At 43.8% G+C, this 19,482-nt stretch overlaps 1 protein-coding gene across 1 annotated transcript in view; it reads right to left on the reverse strand.

Annotated features, from left to right (window-relative positions):
- MBOAT1 (membrane bound O-acyltransferase domain containing 1) overlaps positions 1-19,120 on the reverse strand; it is a 52,358-nt gene extending 33,238 nt beyond the window's left edge. Inside the window, exon 1 of the mRNA XM_066579423.1 lies at positions 18,933-19,120. Coding sequence (XP_066435520.1) covers positions 18,933-19,031 — 99 coding nt within the window. The 5' untranslated portion in view covers positions 19,032-19,120. The remainder of the gene's footprint in view (positions 1-18,932) is intronic.
- Between the last annotated feature and the right edge of the window lie 362 nt (positions 19,121-19,482).

Consider the following 19,482-nt stretch of genomic DNA (forward strand, 5'->3'; position numbering starts at 1 on the left):
CCGTCTTCTGTATAAAACACTGCAGTTCAAGTCTGAAGAGGAGATCTGTCAGTGTGCTGGTTGATTATCTCCCTCTCCTGCACTTTTTATTAGTTAATTTATTATCAGATCTACGAAACTTTGCTGTGATCATAAATTAGCTGAAAAGAATGCGCGGGAGAGAAGAGAGCAGAGGGAAACTAAGTCTTCAGTCCAGCACACTGACAGATCTCCTATTGAGACTTCGGGCTTATTCACACGTCAATGTTTTTCATCAGTATATAGTAAGCCAAATTCAGGAGTGGAGCATACAGAGAGAATGTATAATGGTAAAATGTGCATCTCCTCCATATTTTGGACCCGCTCATGGGTTTGTCTCTGCAAAATAGTGATGAAAAATACTGACATGTAAATAAGCCCTTATACTGCAGTGTCTATGCACAGTGATATGTAAAAGTTGCAAAAGATAAAAAGTTTTATTTTGCAACTTTAATAATGATTACAACAGGAAGTTAACAGACAATACGCAAGCATACCAGGCAATGACACTATTAAAATGGATTTGTGCCACAGTGTCACTGTAAACTTAAGGCTGGATTCACACGAATGTATATCGGCTCGGTTTTCACGCCGAGCCGATATACGGTGTCCTCATCTGCAGGGGGGGGGGGGGTAGAAGAGCCAGGAGCAGGAACTGAGCTCCCGCCCCCTCTCTGCCTCCTCTCCGCCCCTCTGCACTACTTGCAATGAAAGGAGGCTGGATGGGGTGGGGCTAAGTTCCGAGAATTAGCCCCGCCCCGTCCCGCCTCTCCCCATTGCAAATAGTGCAGAGGGGCGGAGAGGAGGCAGAGAGGGGGAGGGAGCTCAGAGCACTGCACAATCCCAATCGTGGGATACGCCCGCGATTAAAAACAAAAAGTGCCTTCTGTTGATCATGGAATTCCGCGGTCTCCATTAATGGAGATCTCCCGCGGAGTAAGTCTGGGACAAATAGAACATGCCACGATTTATTTCCCGCTGCAGAAATCTACGGTAGAATTCCGCATGTGAGAATTGGCAATAGAACCTAATAGCTGAGGATTTCACGCGCAGATTTCCGCCATGAGAAACGAGGTAGAAATCCATTTGTGGGCATTCACCCAAAATCTTTTTGTATTAAAAACCAGTTTGTAGAACTTTTCTAAATCTGTTTTTAATTTTCTTAAATGTAGATTTTTTTCTGTTCTATTGTCTGTATGGGACTATGGGGGCTGTTTGTTTTCCTGAACTACATGTAACAGCATTAAGAGAATTTAGAAATATGCTTTATAGCAGCCTCGTGGGCCATTCACACAATGGACAAGAGGGGACCCATTGACTTGTATAGGAGAGTGTTCTAGACATGTTCTGTTCACCTGCGCAGGAGCCATTGTGTGGGGAGGTGTAAATAGTTACAGCTTATACCTATTGTGAATGGTGGATACTGTGTAATCTACATATAGGTGTTACCTGTCAGTGTAATCCTGCCTGTGATGGTAGTGAGATGTCTACTGCAAAACCTTCCCTACACATCAGGCAGTATCAGTCTATTAAGCTCTGGTCAGTGTGGAAAATGCAGGATTTGAGGATTGTTTTTAAAATACAGATTGTGACCAAACATTAAAAAGAAAAATCCCCAAAAATTCTTCACAAATATGTTTCAACTCGAAAATGTGATTTATATAATGGGTCATTTTCTGATGACACATTCCCTTTAAATAGCATTGTGCTTTATTGCTTGACGAAAACATCAATGAACACATTCAACCCCACACACGCACTTAACACACAACAATCGTACGCAAGCATGCCTGCGCCTTAGCCACCACCGATTGCAGGTGAGTGCAATCTACTCTATTGCTTTGACTGATATTATAGGGCGGTACTATAGGTCATCCCATGTTCCTTGTTATCTAAGGGGTTAGACCAGCCTAGAGACCATCAGCTGGGACATTGGCAGAAGCTGGAGTACTGATCTTCTTGAAGTTTTGTGGGCACTGCCCAATTATATATAAGGTCTTGTAGAAAGGAATTTATGAACTGACTAGCTGGAGCCATTGATTTAAGGACAGAGATTTAGTAGACTTCTACCTAATGATAAGCACTTTTCGGGCACAAAACAAAATACGGAGAAACAAGTTCTAATACGGTCCTAACATTAGGGAATCAATGACACACAGGAATTATATTTGCAGTGAAAAGGTTCTGGGTAACATGAAGTGGGTGTTCATGAACTGAAGAATGGTTGACCAGTTGGGTTGCATTCGAGAACACTGCCAGATAGAGTAAATAAAAGTTTCTTGGTCAGCCTGACATCTAAAGGAAATATCCCTATCTGAGATATTAAGTCTCTTCAGACTGACAGGGTATAATATACTCTACATATAAATTTATACTGAATCAGGGTATCTCGGGCACTCAGCATTGTTTCTACCACCTCCTTCCGTTCCCCTGCAATAAGACCCGGGATGCCAACTAACCATTTACTATATGCATTCTCAATCGGCATACTGCTCATAGACTGGACAACCCCCTTCAATAGGGCTGCCTGTATTAAAATAATAAATTGAAATATACTTACCCCTCCGATTGACTGAAGCGGTCACCTGATTTCCTGTGACTTCATCAGGTCACAACAAACGCCTAGATCAGAATTGGGCTGCATCGCTGAATCCCGCTGGTGGCAGAGGGGTAAGTACAGTTAAGTTTATTATTTTTTATAAAGGCAGCCTTATTGAAGAAGAGATGCAAATTAAAACAGACAGCCCCTTAAGGCCGGTCTCACATGTCCGGTTTTGAATTGTGGATTCCACAGACAACCTGCAGTAAAACGTGGGCATTGAAAGGCATATAATTCGATTTTCCCTTCACACTCGCAGATACAAATTGCATATTCCACAGGCGAAGGAAAAATCATAGCATACTCTATTTTATAGTAGATTGAGGTCAATGGAGGCAGTCCAACTTGCAGCCCATACGCAATTAACATTGCATATGGGCTGCGGGTATCTGCATCATCGCTAAGCGACGGTGCGGGACATACAAACAAAAAAAAAAAAACAACAAAAACCTATACTGTACTGTGCATGAGCACCTGCCAGCCTCAGCGGTCATGCGCAATACAATTAATTAGTGTATACAGGGTCACCGGCCAGGTTCACAGCCCAAATCCGCTGCAGACCTACTGCATGCGGAATCCGACCCGCTCATGTGAGCCTGGCCTAAAAGACACAAATAACACTGTAGAATTCTTATGGCAAAAATAAGCTGAACCTCTGATGAAAAAAAACATACGGTAATACAAGTGTAAACATAGCCGTAGAGACAAGTAACCCAGATGACAGACAAATCCTCAAATCTAGTCAATCTGCCTAGAAAGTTACAACTAATGCCTATTTTTTTCCTTGGTTATTTTTTTGGGGCTGCCGTCTATTACACGTTGCCTCCTAAAGTAATAATATATTCTCAGCATCAGTTATTTCTGCTACATTTATGTCTTTCATGCCAAGTGTTCTAACTGTGCCTTATACTGTACTAGGTTATACAATTGGGTCTTATACCAGCCCTTGCATATGTGAATACATAAAACATCTACATGAACTGTGTGACCTTTTCATTTAATACAAATGAAATCATATCTATTACCCACAGAATCTGGAAGGATAGAAAGCATTTCTTTTGGTATATGTGTAATCAAAAATCACAGCAGTTTTGCGGCAATTATGAAAAATGCCGAAAATTCCCAGTTAAAACAGGACTCCATAGAAAGGTTTTTTAAAAAAAATTTGTAAAAATTATATACAAAATCAAATTTAAATAAACTTTAATGGCAAGACTAAATAAAGTGATTACAAAATAAAAATAGGAGAGAGGAGTGGCAGATTGAGGCTGGGGTTGGAGGTATAGAGGTCCGTGCCCTACCGTGCGTGGGGCCAGAGGAGCCCGTGGCCTACCGTGCGTGGGGCCAGAGGAGCCCGTGGCCTACCGTGCGTGGGGCCAGAGGAGCCCGTGGCCTACCGTGCGTGGGGCCAGAGGAGCCCGTGGCCTACCGTGCGTGGGGCCAGAGGAGCCCGTGGCCTACCGTGCGTGGGGCCAGAGAAGTCCATGTCATATCATGTATTGCGCATAGGTGGCCATGGCATATCACATTCCTCTAAGTCTATGGTAGGCACTGTCATATTGTATGGCCACTGTGTTTTCTGCTTTTCCCAGCAGGATGTGGAGTTTTTCTTCCTTCTCCATGGAGTGGAAGTCTTGGCAGAGATCAGAGAGTCTCCTTAAGTGAGAATCACTCACCGCTGAGTATCTAAGGCATTTTAGCAGGAAATGGGCCTCATCCTCCACGGCCTCTTGTTTGCACTGCCTGCCTTCCTTGGGCTTGTAGTTCTGTCCATGCCACCCTAATTGGATGGCCAGGTTGTGGGTGCTCAGTCTGTAGTGGCTCAGGATCTGGCGCTGTCTTGGATCTGGTATGATTTCCAGATATGGGGTCAGTTTGTGGTCCCTCTGTAGCCCCTGGTATATTGTCAGTTTCCAGGATGATGTCATGTCATTCCTCCAGTCACTGATATACTCCTCTTAGCTCTGTTTCAGGTCTTTGAGCACTTTCTCCATAGTCTTTAGTTTCACCTTTATTTCTTATTCCTGACTTTGCTCTTCCTTTAGGATGTCCTTATAAAGGTCCTTGATATAATGGCTGTTTTTCTTGCAGTTTTTCTCCATGTGGTTCCACAGTTCCCAGAAGGAGTTGTCTTGGATTGCATCTTGGAGTTGCCTAAGTAATGGAGATGTAGTTTTGCTTTTTCCTTCAGAGAATGATTTTGTACTGCTGTTGTATTCCATACAGTTTTGCATTCTTTAACAAACTATCCACTAGGATGACTTTCTTTATAATTACGCTTATGGTTGTGCTTTTTGAGGTTGAACATTTCTGCCATGGTATAATATATTTCATTGGAGGTCTTTCGTGGCTTGGTTTATCCATTCTGGATTTACCTCTTATATATTGTAGCCAATGTCTTGGATCATATAAAAATGGGGGCAAGTTGTAGAAGTTAAAAGTCTATAACTTATGCATGATTTTTTTTTAGAGTATATAAAATATACCTTGATGAGTCTAGTGTGCTATTTAATTTGCTAATTTACAGAAGCATCTTGCTTATACTTTAAACTACTACTAGATTAAAAAACAAACAAAAAAAACAAACACTCCCGTTCTTGTTACTACTTCTTGACTCACTATTATATTTAACCCTTTCCGATCCAATTTGTATCCTGGTTTTCCTAGGGGGCTTACTCTTTTTCTGCCGTTATACAACAGCGCTATCTGCTGGCTAAAGCCAGTACTGCATGAGCTGACACGTTGGATAGGCTCCGACAGCAGAGAGTCTGGCAATATACAGTAAGAGAACCCCAACGGACGTCTTCCAACATCAGAGCTGTACATCCTTAAATCATAATGTCTTCAGACGTCAGACAGTGGATTGGAAAGCAAAATAATGGAAGCATACAAGTTCTTATACTTGCTTCTAAAATGTCAATTTGTAAACACAGAGCATGTACTCATATTCTAAGGATAGACCATTAATATCCAAGTCCCAGAAGAGAACTAAGTTACGCTGCCTTCTCATCTTCATTGGAACCTCCAGTCGGAAGTTCCAAAGTACCAGAAGAAATAGTGCTGCATGAAGCACTTTTTCTTCCGGTAGACTGCCAGACAGCTGAATGGAAACCGAATGAGCCCCACTCTAGTCAATTGGGTCTGTTCGGCACTGTTAAATTTCGACATGAGATGGACCTATTCGGCCAATAGATTCCCCTTTTCTGCTCCCTGAAAGGGGCAGGAAAATGAAATCCATGCAGCAGATGTGACAGCAGCTCTATGTGAGGATAAAACACATTGTTTAGATTTGTAGTAAGATTTTCTAAGTCCTTCATTTAGTCCAATAATAATAGCCTCTGGTTGTACAATTATATGAGCAGGCACTTTTTAGAGTTTGTAGCCGTCAGTAATCTGAAAGAGGAATCACCTTGTTTTCTTTTTACGTTTGGTTTGGGCTTCGCTATCGAAGTTTGGCAGATGCCTGCACTGCTCCCTCCAAGAATTACAGAACGATTCTGTACAGCCCACTCCCTAATAACAACTAGTCATCCTTCTCAATCCTCAGCCTTAAAAGTGGTTGGCAGATGGGAAGCCACATGCACGTTTCTTTGATGAGGAAAGCAGATTAGCAGTTTCCTCTTGTTAGTTTGTGGTCAGTAACAGTCAGCAGTACAAAAATGTCAAATTCAGTTTTTCCCTTCAGAATGAAATAAAAAATGAAGATTACAGGTTTGAATCCTTATTCACTCATCTTGATCCAATATTAACATGCTATGTTTATTAACCCTTTAAAAGGAACTCGGTCACCGGAAATCAAAATATGCTGGTTGTCGTCAAATATAATGGGCCAATAGCAAATGAAACTCTACTTTTTATCATTTTCGTCAGTAGTTCCAATTGCCAAAAATCCAATTTTGCATGGTATTTAAGTGTAAATCTGATTGGTTGTTGCACTGGCAAAGAAGTTTGGGTTCTGCCCTCCTTCCCCACTCTCAAACTCGTAGCCAATACTGATGACTGATGTCTCCAGCTCAGGGAAGCTGGAAAAGCCATGCGTAGCTGAAAGACTGCACTGGTGCCACACTCCCAGTTTCAGCGCATGTGCTAGGACATCCATTAACCTCTCCATAGTCTATCTATCTAGAAACCTACCTGTTAGCTGTATAGAGCATAGCAGTACCTTACCCCCCCAGCACTTTTGGATGAGCTCTGTTCGTTCTATGGGGAAAAGGGCATTACAGTTTAGAACAAACAAATCTCATTCTACATTAAATGGCTGCAGCTGCGGTTCTATCAGGGCTATCAACATGCTTTTGGAGTAATTTTAAAGGTACAATTCTTAAGCTTTCTTGTCCCAAAGGAGGGGTGACATGAATTTTTGTTGATGTTATCACTTGTCCCCCCCCTTACTCCTCCCCTAAATAAGACAGCATATTTGCTCTCTGATTGTTACGTATGGGTTTTTTTTCCCAGAAAAGAATTGAAATGATGATGACTGGCTCGTCTAATCATTCCTCTACACTGTTTAACCCTGTAGATGCTTAGAGTGGCTTCTAAACATTATTACAGAAAAAAATGTAACTATTTTCCCCCCTTACACAAGGCTTTAAATATGGAAAACACAAAAACAAAAAAACTACACCTAATTGGTATTTCCACGTCTAGAACAACCAATACTGTAAAATCTTACATTTATCAAGCATGGGAAATTTCATGAAAATTTATTAAAAAAAAACAAAATAGACATTTTCTGATCCTCTTGCTTTCCCTAATCTGGAATTTAAAAAAATGTATACACTTAATAATGATACCCGTAAAACTACTTGTTGTCCCACAAAAAAACAGGCCTGATACACCTCTGTCGACTGAAAAATAAAAATGCTCTGGTTCTGGAATGTGGCACTACACAAAAAAATCTTTTGGTAAAAATTGTTTATATTAATTACATTTTTTAAATTTGGTGTTGTCTTAATCGTCTTGTAGAATAAAGGTAACATGATATTTATACCACACTGTGGATACTATAAAAAATTTGTTTTAAAAAAATCACAAAAAAAGAGTGTTGAAAAAGCCTTTTTCTATTGCCCACCAATAAAAAAAATGATAAAAAAAGTTATTTGATACATTATATGTATGCGAAATTGGTTCCTATGAAAACTAGAACTCATCCGCAAAATACAAGGTGTAATACAGCTACATTGACAAAAAAATTAAAAAATGTTATGACCACTAGAACACAAAAAGGAAAACAATTAGTTATGTCACCAAGGGCTTAAAAAAACGCACTTAAGGCGACTGAGTTCTGCATTACATAAGACAAAGTCAAAATCTACAATACAAAAAAAGTGACGTTTTCGACAGGGTTTTTCCAATTTTAACGTGGCCGTTGGGAGGTTAATCTTATTTGTGACAAGTACAGGAAGCTATCCTGTGCACTTAGGCCAATATTCTTGCAGAACAATTTCAAGACCAAGTGAATCCATGCCATGATAAACTGCTGAAGTTCTGAAGGCCAAAGGACGTCAAACTCGCTACGAGATGGGTGTCTCTAAAAAGTAGAAATTTAGCGTTGTACCCATAACTTGCAATATTGAGTTTTTCAAGAAAACCATCCATGCCTTTCTTGAACTTCTTCAATGAATCCACCTTCATAACGTCAAGTGTGAGAGTTCTATAGTCTTAATGCTCCTACAGTAAAGAATCCCTGCTGATGATGACAATGATGATGAAAGCTTCTTTTCTATAGACATAGAGGATCGCACTTTGTCATGCCCATATCACGCCTACCCACTTGCGTTGCCGATTTTCGCGCGTTTTTTGCAGCCCTCTATTGACAATCATGGGTGCATTAAGAGAAAAATAAGGAGACATATGCAACTGACAGTTCCTATGTGAAAAAAACCCACGAAACGGAAAAAAATAACCCAGATGGACAGGAACACATTCTATACTAATTGCTCTTGAGAAAAAACGCAAAACATCACAGGAAAAAAAAATCGCAAGTGGGTAGGCACCCTTAGGTGTAGAAAGACCATTAAAAAGATCCATGCACTGTACATTCATATATTTGCACATTGTAACTAGTCTATCCCTAAGGGCTCCTGCACACTGGCGAGAGCGATATTGGTGTGATTCATGGCCCAATATCACCCTTGCAATCCATGCGAGACCTCTGGATGGGAGGCTTTTCATGTGAAAACAGCCTCGCATCACTACGAGGAATCCCATTGCTTTCAATGGGGCGGCAGCAGCGCCGGCCGCACTGAAAGTAATGGGAGAACATCATGATCCTTTGGCGCTGCTGTGACAGCAGCGGCAGGGGATTCCTTCATCCCTCAACACCCTGCCGCTGCTGTCGCAGCGGCAGAGGATTGTTATGTTCTCCCTTTGTTTTCAATGGGGCCGATGCTGCTACCGCTGGCCCAACTCAGAACAAAGTTAAATGCCCAGTTTACTCCATTTTGCTTCTAAGGCCCCCTGTTCACGGGCGAATCATGCCGTCTGAAGCTTTCCATAGCGTTGCTATGGAAAGTGCCGGCCCCCTGTCCATGAGCAGAGACATTGCGATTCTCCGCTAGTGGACGGCAATTGGCAGCATGCTGCGAATTGCCGCGATTCTCCATGGTCAGCCTATCTGTCAGATAGGCTGACAGCGGAGATCCGTCTGCCGGCTCCTGCTCCCGGGCGGCGGCTCCCCGCCGCAGGATACCGCAACGCCCGTAGACAGGTGGCCTCAAGTTCTACAATTCTGATCTCTGAATGAAGTTGCTAAAACATTTTTATTACTGACAGCCATGGGTTAATATCTGACAAATGTGGATAAACACGCAGGAATTCTTAGGCTGGGTTCACATGGGGCGGATTTGCTGCGGAAATTCCGTGTGGAATTAGCCAGCCATGTGGACGAGATTTCTCAAAAATCTCGTCCACACGGGACAGCAAATCCGCTGCGGCTAAGCCGGCAGAAGCCACCGCTGTGGCGCGGATTTGCCGACCGCAGCATGTCCATTTTTTTTCTCCTCTATGGGAGCGCTGGCCGCAGCGGAAGAGCGAGCGGCCGGGCCGCTTCAAAACCGCAGCGGGTTTTGAAGCAGCGGTTCTCCCAGCGGAAATCTCGCCGTTTTTCACTGCGGCCAAACCGCGGGATTTCCGTCGGGAATCCGCCCCGTGGGAACCCAGCCTTAAAGTTCATAAATTCCCCATCTCAGACTTTTATGTTATAGTCAGTCTGATAGGTGCGGGTTCCATAACTCACATAGAAGTCAATAGGAGTAACACAGTGTTTGGCCAATAACGAACTAATATGTATGCCAGTCTTACACTTTGACAGAAAATAACTATTCATCTTGATAATCAGCATTCTGTGTCAACAGACAAACTGAGTAAACAGTTACTGAAGACAAGATAGCATTGTGATCGTATATTTCAAGCATTTTCCTATACTGAGGTGGTAGTTTGAGTCTTCCACTCATGTCCCTGGGAAATAGGGCAAATCTGTACCCTCATATGGGTGATTTACCTTATGAGTGCTTATTTGTCTCAAGCAGCCTGCGATCTGGATTTTTAACCTTTAACAAATGAATTTAAATGTATATCTAATAAAAGTTATATTTTCGAGAACTTGGAATAGCAAGTTATTTGGCATTTGCTTTCACAATAAGTTGTATACATTTTTTGGAACACCTTGTACTTTATGATCTTTTCACATAGTGTATAAACATATACACTATACAAAAGGCAGTCAGAAAGTTCATAGATTAATAGAAAACAACATGAGAAGTTAAAGGATCCTGTCCGCAGTATATAAGGACAAACCTGTCAATCATAATGAGCTGAGGCTGGGGTGGAGCCGACCAGTAGACCATTATTGAGCCTGAGGCCGTCCGTCAGCCAGTCTTAAAATGATGCTTTGTGTCAAACAATACGGGGCTTTAGAGTAAAACAAAGTTCAATAGGATTGGGACAGATGTCACTATATCAGGCTGCCCGCTGGTACAACAGCCCTCCTTGCTAACAGGGTCCCTGCAAGTGCCACCATGTAATGCCGGCTCCCTGAAATAGGCTGGGTTCACATATAGCTAGCGTGTTGCGTGGACAATTAGCACGCAGCAAAACAGCACACAATTTCGCAGCAAGCTACCACAATTTTGGCTGTATTGCATTTACATGTGAAATATGTTTTTAACATATTTCACCTATCAAAACTTTGTGATCAACAACTGTATTCCAAAACCACAGTAACCTGTAGAAAAAAGCATGAGGACTTACCCTGCGGTAGAGGACCACCCCGTGTGAATCCAGGTTTAGTGTTCACTATATTAATTCTATAAGGATACATTTAAAAGCACCCATACTGCTACAGTACAAAGATGAAAAGTAAATGCGCCAATAGAATAAAATCAGATTTGTGGTTTTTTTAAACAAAAAGTTCCACGAAAGTGTTCCTTAAACTGACCCCTTGAAGGTACCCTGTTGTACCACCTCTAGCTGAGATGCAAGATGTGATATGGGTGCGCATGGAGACTCTAGTACCCTGCTGTACCGCCTCTAGCTTGGATACAAGATGTGATACGGGTGGGTGTGGAGACTCTAGTACCCTGTTGTACCGCCTCTAGCTTGGATACAAGATGTGATACGAGCGGGCATGGAGACTCTAGTACCCTGCTGTACCGCCTCCAGCTAGGATGCAAGATGTGATATGGGCGGGCATGGAGGCTCTAGTACCCTGTTGTACCGCCTCTAGCTTGGATACAAGATGTGATACGGGTGGGTGTGGAGACTCTAGTACCCTTTTGTACCGCCTCTAGCTTGGATACAAGATGTGATACGGGCGGGCATGGAGGCTGTAGTACCCTTTTGTACTGCCTCTAGCTTGGATACAAGATGTGATACGGGCGGGCATGGAGGCTCTAGTACCCTGTTGTACCACCTCTAGCTTGGATACAAGATGTGATACGGGGGGCATGGAGGCTCTAGTACCCTGTTGTACCGCCTCTAGCTTGGATACAAGATGTGATACGGGTGGGTGTGGAGACTCTAGTACCCTGTTGTATTGCCTCTAGCTAGTATACAAGATGTGATACGGGCGGGTGTGGTGACTCTAGTACCCTGCTGTACCGCCTCTAGCTTGGATACAAGATGTGATACAGGCAGCTGTGGAGGCTCTAGTACCCTGTTGTACCGCCTCTAGCTTGGATACAAGATGTGATACGGGCAGGCATAGAGGCTCTAGTACCCTGTCGTACCACCTCTAGCTGGAATACAAGATGTGATATGGGCAGGCGTGGAGGCTCTAGCACTGTGTTGTACTGCCTCTAAGCTAGGATACAAGATGTGATATGAGCGGGCATGGAGGCATACAAGTTCTGCGGCATATCAGTCCACATTTACTGTACCTGAGGCTCTAGATCATGCAAACTCGTAGGCTCTTGAAGTTGGCATCCAAGATGGTCCCATACATGTTCTATTGGCGATAAATCTGTCAACGGGGCAGGCTACCAAAGTGTGGTAATGTTGTGGAAGCATTCTTGTGACTCCCTTGTTGTGTGCTCCCAAAGTTGGCATTTAAGATGGTCCCATACATGTTCTATAGGCTAGGGACCTGACAAGGACGTCCTGAATCCAGTTGCCTTGCGTGCTTGCATCCACTGGTTCCAACACTTCCTTAATAGTTCATTGAGTTACCCGCAGTGAACACTTTTCCTAGCATTGCTATGGAACGCGCAGCCCGAATGTCTAGGAGTAGAGAATCATAGCGATTTTCCGCTCGCGGGATTCAAATCATTTGCCGCGATTCTCCGGGTTGAGCCTGTCAGTCAGATAGGCTCACCGCAGAGACCTCACAGCTCTCTCCCCTTTAATGCAGCCTCTACATTGAAGTCAATAGAAAAAGATTCAGCAAATATGCAAAAAGTAGGACACCTGCAGTATTACAAACTACGAGAAAATGTCTTTTTTTTTTTTTACGAAATTGTATACATTACCTATTGTGTAATGTACGGCTCTGTAAGATGTGTTGAGAAAACACAGTCTGATGACATCCAGTCATGTGCAACCCAATACTTACTCATCACGTCCAGAATAAAGTGTACAGCACAGAAGAGCAATGTGCAATAATAAAGGGGAAATACTATCTAGGAAGAATGGAGATACAGTCCGTGGTGTGACTAGCAGCTCACATATACAGCATTAGCCGCGTTCTCATTGGATGCCAAACCGTGGTTCTCAGATTGTGTACAGAATGCCTTTCCTCTACATTCCAAGAGGTTTACATCAGCGCTCGCCAGGTGCTGGGTGTTACTTCCCAACCCAAAGAAAGGTCTCTCTTTATTCTGGGAGGTAGGTGGTGCCAGCAGGTTACAGGTACCTACTGATACAGGCACACGGCTATCAGAGGAACTAAATGCTAAGTCCACAACACAGACTATTAAATATTGAGCCGCTTTCAGAGACGATTTGTGAACATCTGCGATATAATAAATATTTAGATTAGTAAATATGTTCGAAAAGAACATACGAGATTATTCTACTACAGAATTAATAAAAAAAGAAAAATTATATTTTGGGGGTATGTGGTGCGACCTTCAGGCCTAATATAATTTACTTGGTCCACAGTGTCTGCGTCCTGGCGCTGCTGATCTCCGGCATGATGCAGCAGGCTGCAGTGCCCTCGGTGTTCACACAGAACTTCCCTTCCTGTGATAGGGCTTTGAACACCCCGCCTCCAGCAAGCGAGTGCTGTGATTGGCTCACGAGCGCCATGGCTCAGGCAATCAGAGGCGGCACTCGATGAGCCAATCACAGCCATTCACTGATGTCGTTCACTAAATGGCTGTGAATGATCGAGCGCTGGCTCTGATTGGCTAGCGCTCGATCCAATCATAGCACTCACTTGCTGGAGGCGGGATATTCAAAGCCCAAACACCAGAAGCAGAGTTCTGTGTCAGTGCAGAGGATAATAGGAGTAGGGCTTATTATTGTAGTAGGGCTTATTTTCGGGGAAACACTATGTATTTCAAGGTTAGTGAACCTCTTCCTCGGTACTTGCTGGGGATACACATCTGGATGCCGACGGTGAATCTGGCAGAGAAAATTCTGCAATTCTTTTTTTCTTGGTTTACATGTTCAAAATGTTCCCCCAGGTAGGTATAACGTTATTTGGGGTGAGATGTGTCTTCCATATTCAGAGACACCTTTGATGTGTCTCTGTAATTAATCCCTATGACATAGTGTCTATCTCCAATGTTCTACTACTCTACATTACAGAATCCACAACCTTCCCACATGTAAAGTGTCCTGACAAATACTAATTTATGTTCTCTCAAAATAAGGAACTCAAACTCGCATATCTCTGGATGAAACAGGAAGTCTATTCATTACATACCGATGCCCAAACTGAACTTTAGACCTCACCTCCGCCTAACTGACTGCAGTCATAGGTGACTTACATGTATATCAAATGCCCCTGAAATCTTACTAGTAGTCCAGATGTGTCGATCTATAAATAAGTGAACCTTAATTGTAAATGTACATGACCTTATAGAGGACCTGTCAGGTCTTCTGATAGGAGGGATGGGCTGCATACCTTCACAGGTGGCTTACCGCTGACTCCATTGTCATTTTTATTCTTCCAAAAGATCCCTTTCCCCAAATGTCCCTGATGGCTCCTGTTACATATGAAGCACAACAGTTGTCTACTGTCAAGTGGGTGATCTCCACCGCCAAGTGTGGCGGACGTGGTGTTGGATTTACATGGTCCGGTGGAGACCGCTCACATGACAGTAGATTACCATCAACCTTCGTATGCAATGGAAGCCATTACCAATGAACAGGAGGGTCCTAGGAGAAACAGAAAAAGAGCAATGGAGTCAGGGGGTATGCAACCCGTTCCCCTGTTAGGGTACTTAGAGGTCATCTTCAAAGGGAATCTATCAGCATGAGGGCAGCATAAAGTAGTGAGAGACACCCTGATTATAGCGGTGTGCTGCTTACTGGTTTTCTAGTAACAGTTTCCATTAAATCACACATTACTACGTGCAGCGCAAGCCAAGCAAGGAGTCCTCAATAATGTGTGCGTGATCCAAAGCTCTCAAATTTCATGAGTGTTGAAACTCCTTCCACATATCAGCCACTGACTAACAGTTTTCTCCCTATGCGCAGTAATAGGGAGAAAGCTGTCAATCAGCCATAGGAGGGCCACATCATTTAATGGCTGTGATTGGTTCATCGAGCGCCAGCTCTGATTGCCTGAGGTGGTGTTCCTGAACCAATCACAGCAATCTCTTGTTGGAGGCGTTACCAGGAAGAGAATGCTCTCTCAGTGCTAAGTACTACACAAAAGACTGCTGGAGCATTGCAGCCCAGCGAAAGAGACCTGAACGGCAACTGCTAGGTGAGTATTGTTTTTTTCATGTAGTGTAGCTAGGGCTTATTTTCGGGGGATGGTTTATATTTCAACCCCCACCACCACTCTCCCCCTGAGAGTCAGAGTAGGACTTATTATCGGGGCAGGTCTTATTTTCGGGGAAACGCAGTATTAGGATTAGTAGTCAGTATGAAAATTACAGTTTTTTAGGATATTTTTCAAATCTAGATTATGACATCAAAAATGGAAGAAAACATGTTTAATATAAAAATGAGATTTATACAAATAAGTCATTTTCTGAATACACATTTCCTTTAAGGCCAAGGAAGACAAAAAAAAAGTGTCTGACTAGCAAATTGTGTGAAATGTATCATGCTGCATGCATTACTGTGATACATACAATGACTAGAAAACTGTTGGTAGCTCAACCCTTACTGTGCATCACTGGGGGCCACATTTGAATCGGTTTATATACAATGTCCCACATTTACTAAGCCGATTAAACAGCTCAGATAAGCACAAAAGTCCTGCAACAAACTTAGGCAAAAAATATGACTTTTCTTGTCACTCACAAAAGCTGAAAGTGAGAATATTGGATGTGATCTCCAATGAGATGTAGTTCGAGTCAAACTTGAAAATCAAGCCAGAGAATGTCAAACATTTGGCACAAATGACATAATATCGCCCCTGCTGCAGACTGTGGTTTATACTAGGTATAGGCTGCTATTACCGGTAGGAGCATAGCTGATTAAAATGAAAGTACGAACCCACCTGACAGGTTTTGCCAGAAATGGGCATCATCAGGGCATGGGAGATATATAGTGCTGTCCGCAGCATTGCCCTTAGTTACTTTTAATGACGTTTGTTTAGGGAGCTCATGAAATTAAACCCTTCCCCGGCAACCCTTTATGTATTTTTCATTTTTCCATCCCCACTTTAAAAAAAAAATTTATTTTTTTTTTTTCTAGTGACATCGCTACATCAGCGCTTGTTTTTTTTCAGGATGAGTTGTATTTTACCATTTACCATACCATACAATGCACTAGAAAACTTTTTAAAAATTCTTCATGACATGAACTGGATAACAATGCAATTTTGAGATTTTCTGGGGGCTGTTTTTATGAGGTTAAAATCTTATTTTTTGTGATAATTAAACAAGAATCCTTATTTGAACTTTTTTTTAGTCCACACATAGAATGCTGTATATTGTATTTCTGTAGGTATTTTGTTAACCCCATTTTATTAAACAGGTAGTGCTTGATAAGTAGGCATCAATGGCAGCCCTGGGGTTTTCACAAAGCCCCAGACTACCATCACAAAGGAATGGTCTGCCGCGATCTCGCCATGGGTGGGCCATTTGGATGACAGATGGAGCCCCTTCCCTCCGTCAGGCCATTTAAATGCCACTGTCAGAAATGGGTTAAGTGCCTGGGATCAGAGTTCTCTCTGATCCAAGATGCAGTGGTAGCCAACACCCGCTGTGCATACAGTGCGCTTGGCTCCCAAGCCTGCTCTATACAATGACACCGTACCTGTAGAGCTGATGTTAGGGAGGGGTTAAAGGGGTTATAGGGACTTCTGCTGCTATGGGATTGTCATGACCCTGGAAGTCCACAGACGTTCCTTGCTAGCTTCCATCAGGCAGACTAAGTGTGCACTGGGTTTAAGTCTGATTCATCTTACTTCTACAGCAAGAGTTGGAGTCGGTACATTTTTCCAGCTTGACAGCCTGCTTCGGGGGGGGGGGGGGGTTGTGATTGAGAAGAATCCATTAGACTTCCTTCACATAGAGTATGCTTGTGGAGGTTTTTTCAAGTATGCAAAAAAAGCCAAGGATTTGTTGATGGCTGTTTTTTTCTATAAACAGGCATGGGTTGTTTTTTTTGGGGGGGGGGGGGATGACATACAGGAGAAGTCTATGGGGAAACTGGAAGAAAAACGTTATGCCCAGAGCATGCTGTGTTTTGAATAGAAGTCGTGGACACAAAAAATACACCAAAAAGAGAGGAAAAAATGCCACAAAAAAAGCAAACTTCATAACTCGTAATGATCAGACTGCTGCATTTTTTAACAAAAAACACCATGACTGGGAAACAATGTGTGTGAAAGCAGCTATATACGCAGGAGAGACGTAGGATGCAGTTTATCATGTTGTCGGAGCGTTTTTTCCTCATCGACTTCAGTTTAGGCAGTAATGTGACATGAAAAAGTTCACAATTGCATTTTTGGCACAAAAAAGAGGGGAAACTGTTAAAGGGGCGTTTAAACAGAATGATTACCGTTCCAGAAATCGTTCAAATGATCCAAAGTGAATGAAAATCGTTCAGTTTAAATGCGACCCAATGACGAATGAGAATCATGTGCTTCTCGTTCATCATTCGGTTTCAGTTGGCATAAGAATCATCGTCGGCTCGTTAGCTTCTCATTACCTTTAAGGGTGCATTCAGTCGACCGTATATCGGTTGGGTTTTCACGCCCAGCTGATATACGGCGTCTCTCTCTGCAGGGGGAGGAGGCTGGAAGAGCCAGGAGCAGTGCTCTGAGCTCCCGCCCCCTCTCTGCCTCCTCTCCACCCCTCTGCACTATTTGCAATGAGAGGAGGCGGAACGGGGGCGGGGCTGAATGCACCCTAATGCTCAGGGTTTCCCAACACTGATTTTCCTGTCTAAACAGCTCATTCGCTTGGGCCAAGAAGAATCGCGTGGTTCTCGTTAGGTGCAAAAGAAACAATAGACAACGAAGGTCGCACAGCATAAAACACAAATATAATCGCCTTCACCATAAATGGTAGTTATGTACCTATGGCAAGGAGAATTAGTGAAATCATCTCCGTGGGCACATTTCTGGCAGCATGGGCGACTGACACTGGCAGAGCTTAACCGTAAGGCCGGATCCACACGTTAGAGGATCACAAGTGTTTCCCATTGATTTCAATGTGAAGCATCACATCCCACTGCAGGCACATCACACGCCATGCCATGTCTTTAAAGGTCCCATTGAAAACTATAGGCAAGGCGTTCCGAGGGAGTGCCAAAAGACAGAATGTGTAGGGGGGGTGGAAATCGCTCATGCGAATAAGTCCATTCAAAAGAATGGAGTTCATATTTGTGCGACTTTTGAGCATCTTGCAACACACAAAACTTGCACAAGACTCTCGCTCATGTGAATGAAGCCTAAAGGTAAATATATTCAGAAGCCCATTTATTTTGTATTTTAAATTGCCCGGCATTCATTTTCCATGAATGGTAAGTCCTTTAAAGGGGTAGTCCCATCATGGGCATCCTAATTTATTGTATAAACAATGCCCTCACACATAAGAAATTTCTTTCCAAAATGCTCCGTTCTCCAGATATTGATTCCTCTGCCCTCTGGTTGTTTACTGCTTGTTGCCAGGGAAACAGAACCCCTCTTCTATGGAAAGAAATAAGAAAGCACAGCGGTAGCTGATGGCCGGGACGAAAGTTAATGTACATGCGCTCCTGAGATCCCGGCCACCAGATTTATATGAGATTCACTTATCGCTCTGGCAATCGTTCATTCGTTGTCATTCACTTATACAGCGAATGTGAATGATTCCACGTGTGAAGGAGCCAACGATGTATCCGCCGTATGAGAGCGAACTCTGAGGTTGGTCCTCCTTCAAACAATAGTGGTTTGTGTAGAAGGACCCCAAGTGTATCCCCCCCCCTCATAGTTCATAATGTGCTGCAGGAAATGCAGAAGTGCCCTGATGGGGAAGGACCACTGCTGACATCAGGCCACTTCTGAAAGGTCTGACTTCTGGAGACCCCCTGAAATCTGCAGACCCCCTGAACTCTGAAGACCCCCTGAGATCTGAAGATGTGAAGACCCCCTGAAATCTGAAGACTCCCTGAACTCTGAAGACCCTTCGGCGGTCCAGAATGACATGAGCTACAGGTGACTATAGGAACAGCAGAGACATCTGGCAGCGGCCGGCAGCCTCCTCACCTGCTCCAGCGGCATGTGCAGGGCATCGCTGAGCGGCTGCAGGGCGGTGGATCCCGTGGTCCGGGAGAAGCTGTTGCCTGGAGCCTCCATCACTTGCATAGCACCTCCGGCTGGCAGCAGAGCAGCAGCGGGACATGTGTGCGCCCCACACCCAGGAAGCCAAACAGCCCGTCTCTGTGGCAGCGGCGAGAGCCCGCCCATCCTGTGCTCCAATGTGTACCCCGGGAGGGGCCGCTCACACCCTCCGACCCTCCCCGGGGCTTGTCAGACCGGGCTAGTGAGTCCGCTCCTGACCGCGGAGTGAGGGGATAACCCCAATTGATGAGTGGCCGGCCTGCCCGGCATCCGCCGCCGCCCCCCGCCCTCACACTGGTGTTGTGGGTGACGGCCGGCAGCTCTCAGCAGCGGGGCTGAATACCAGAGCAGTGATGGGGCGGCGGGCAGCGCACAGGTCGGCAGCCTTCCCTGTAGCCCGGGGCGCGGGTCGTTGTCACCTCACACCGGCAAACCATTGTAATGGATAAGACATGCAGGAGCTGTGAGCGGCGTC

This window comes from Eleutherodactylus coqui, chromosome 9 (genome assembly GCF_035609145.1).
Source record: "Eleutherodactylus coqui strain aEleCoq1 chromosome 9, aEleCoq1.hap1, whole genome shotgun sequence".
NCBI classification, from domain to species: Eukaryota; Metazoa; Chordata; class Amphibia; order Anura; family Eleutherodactylidae; genus Eleutherodactylus; species Eleutherodactylus coqui.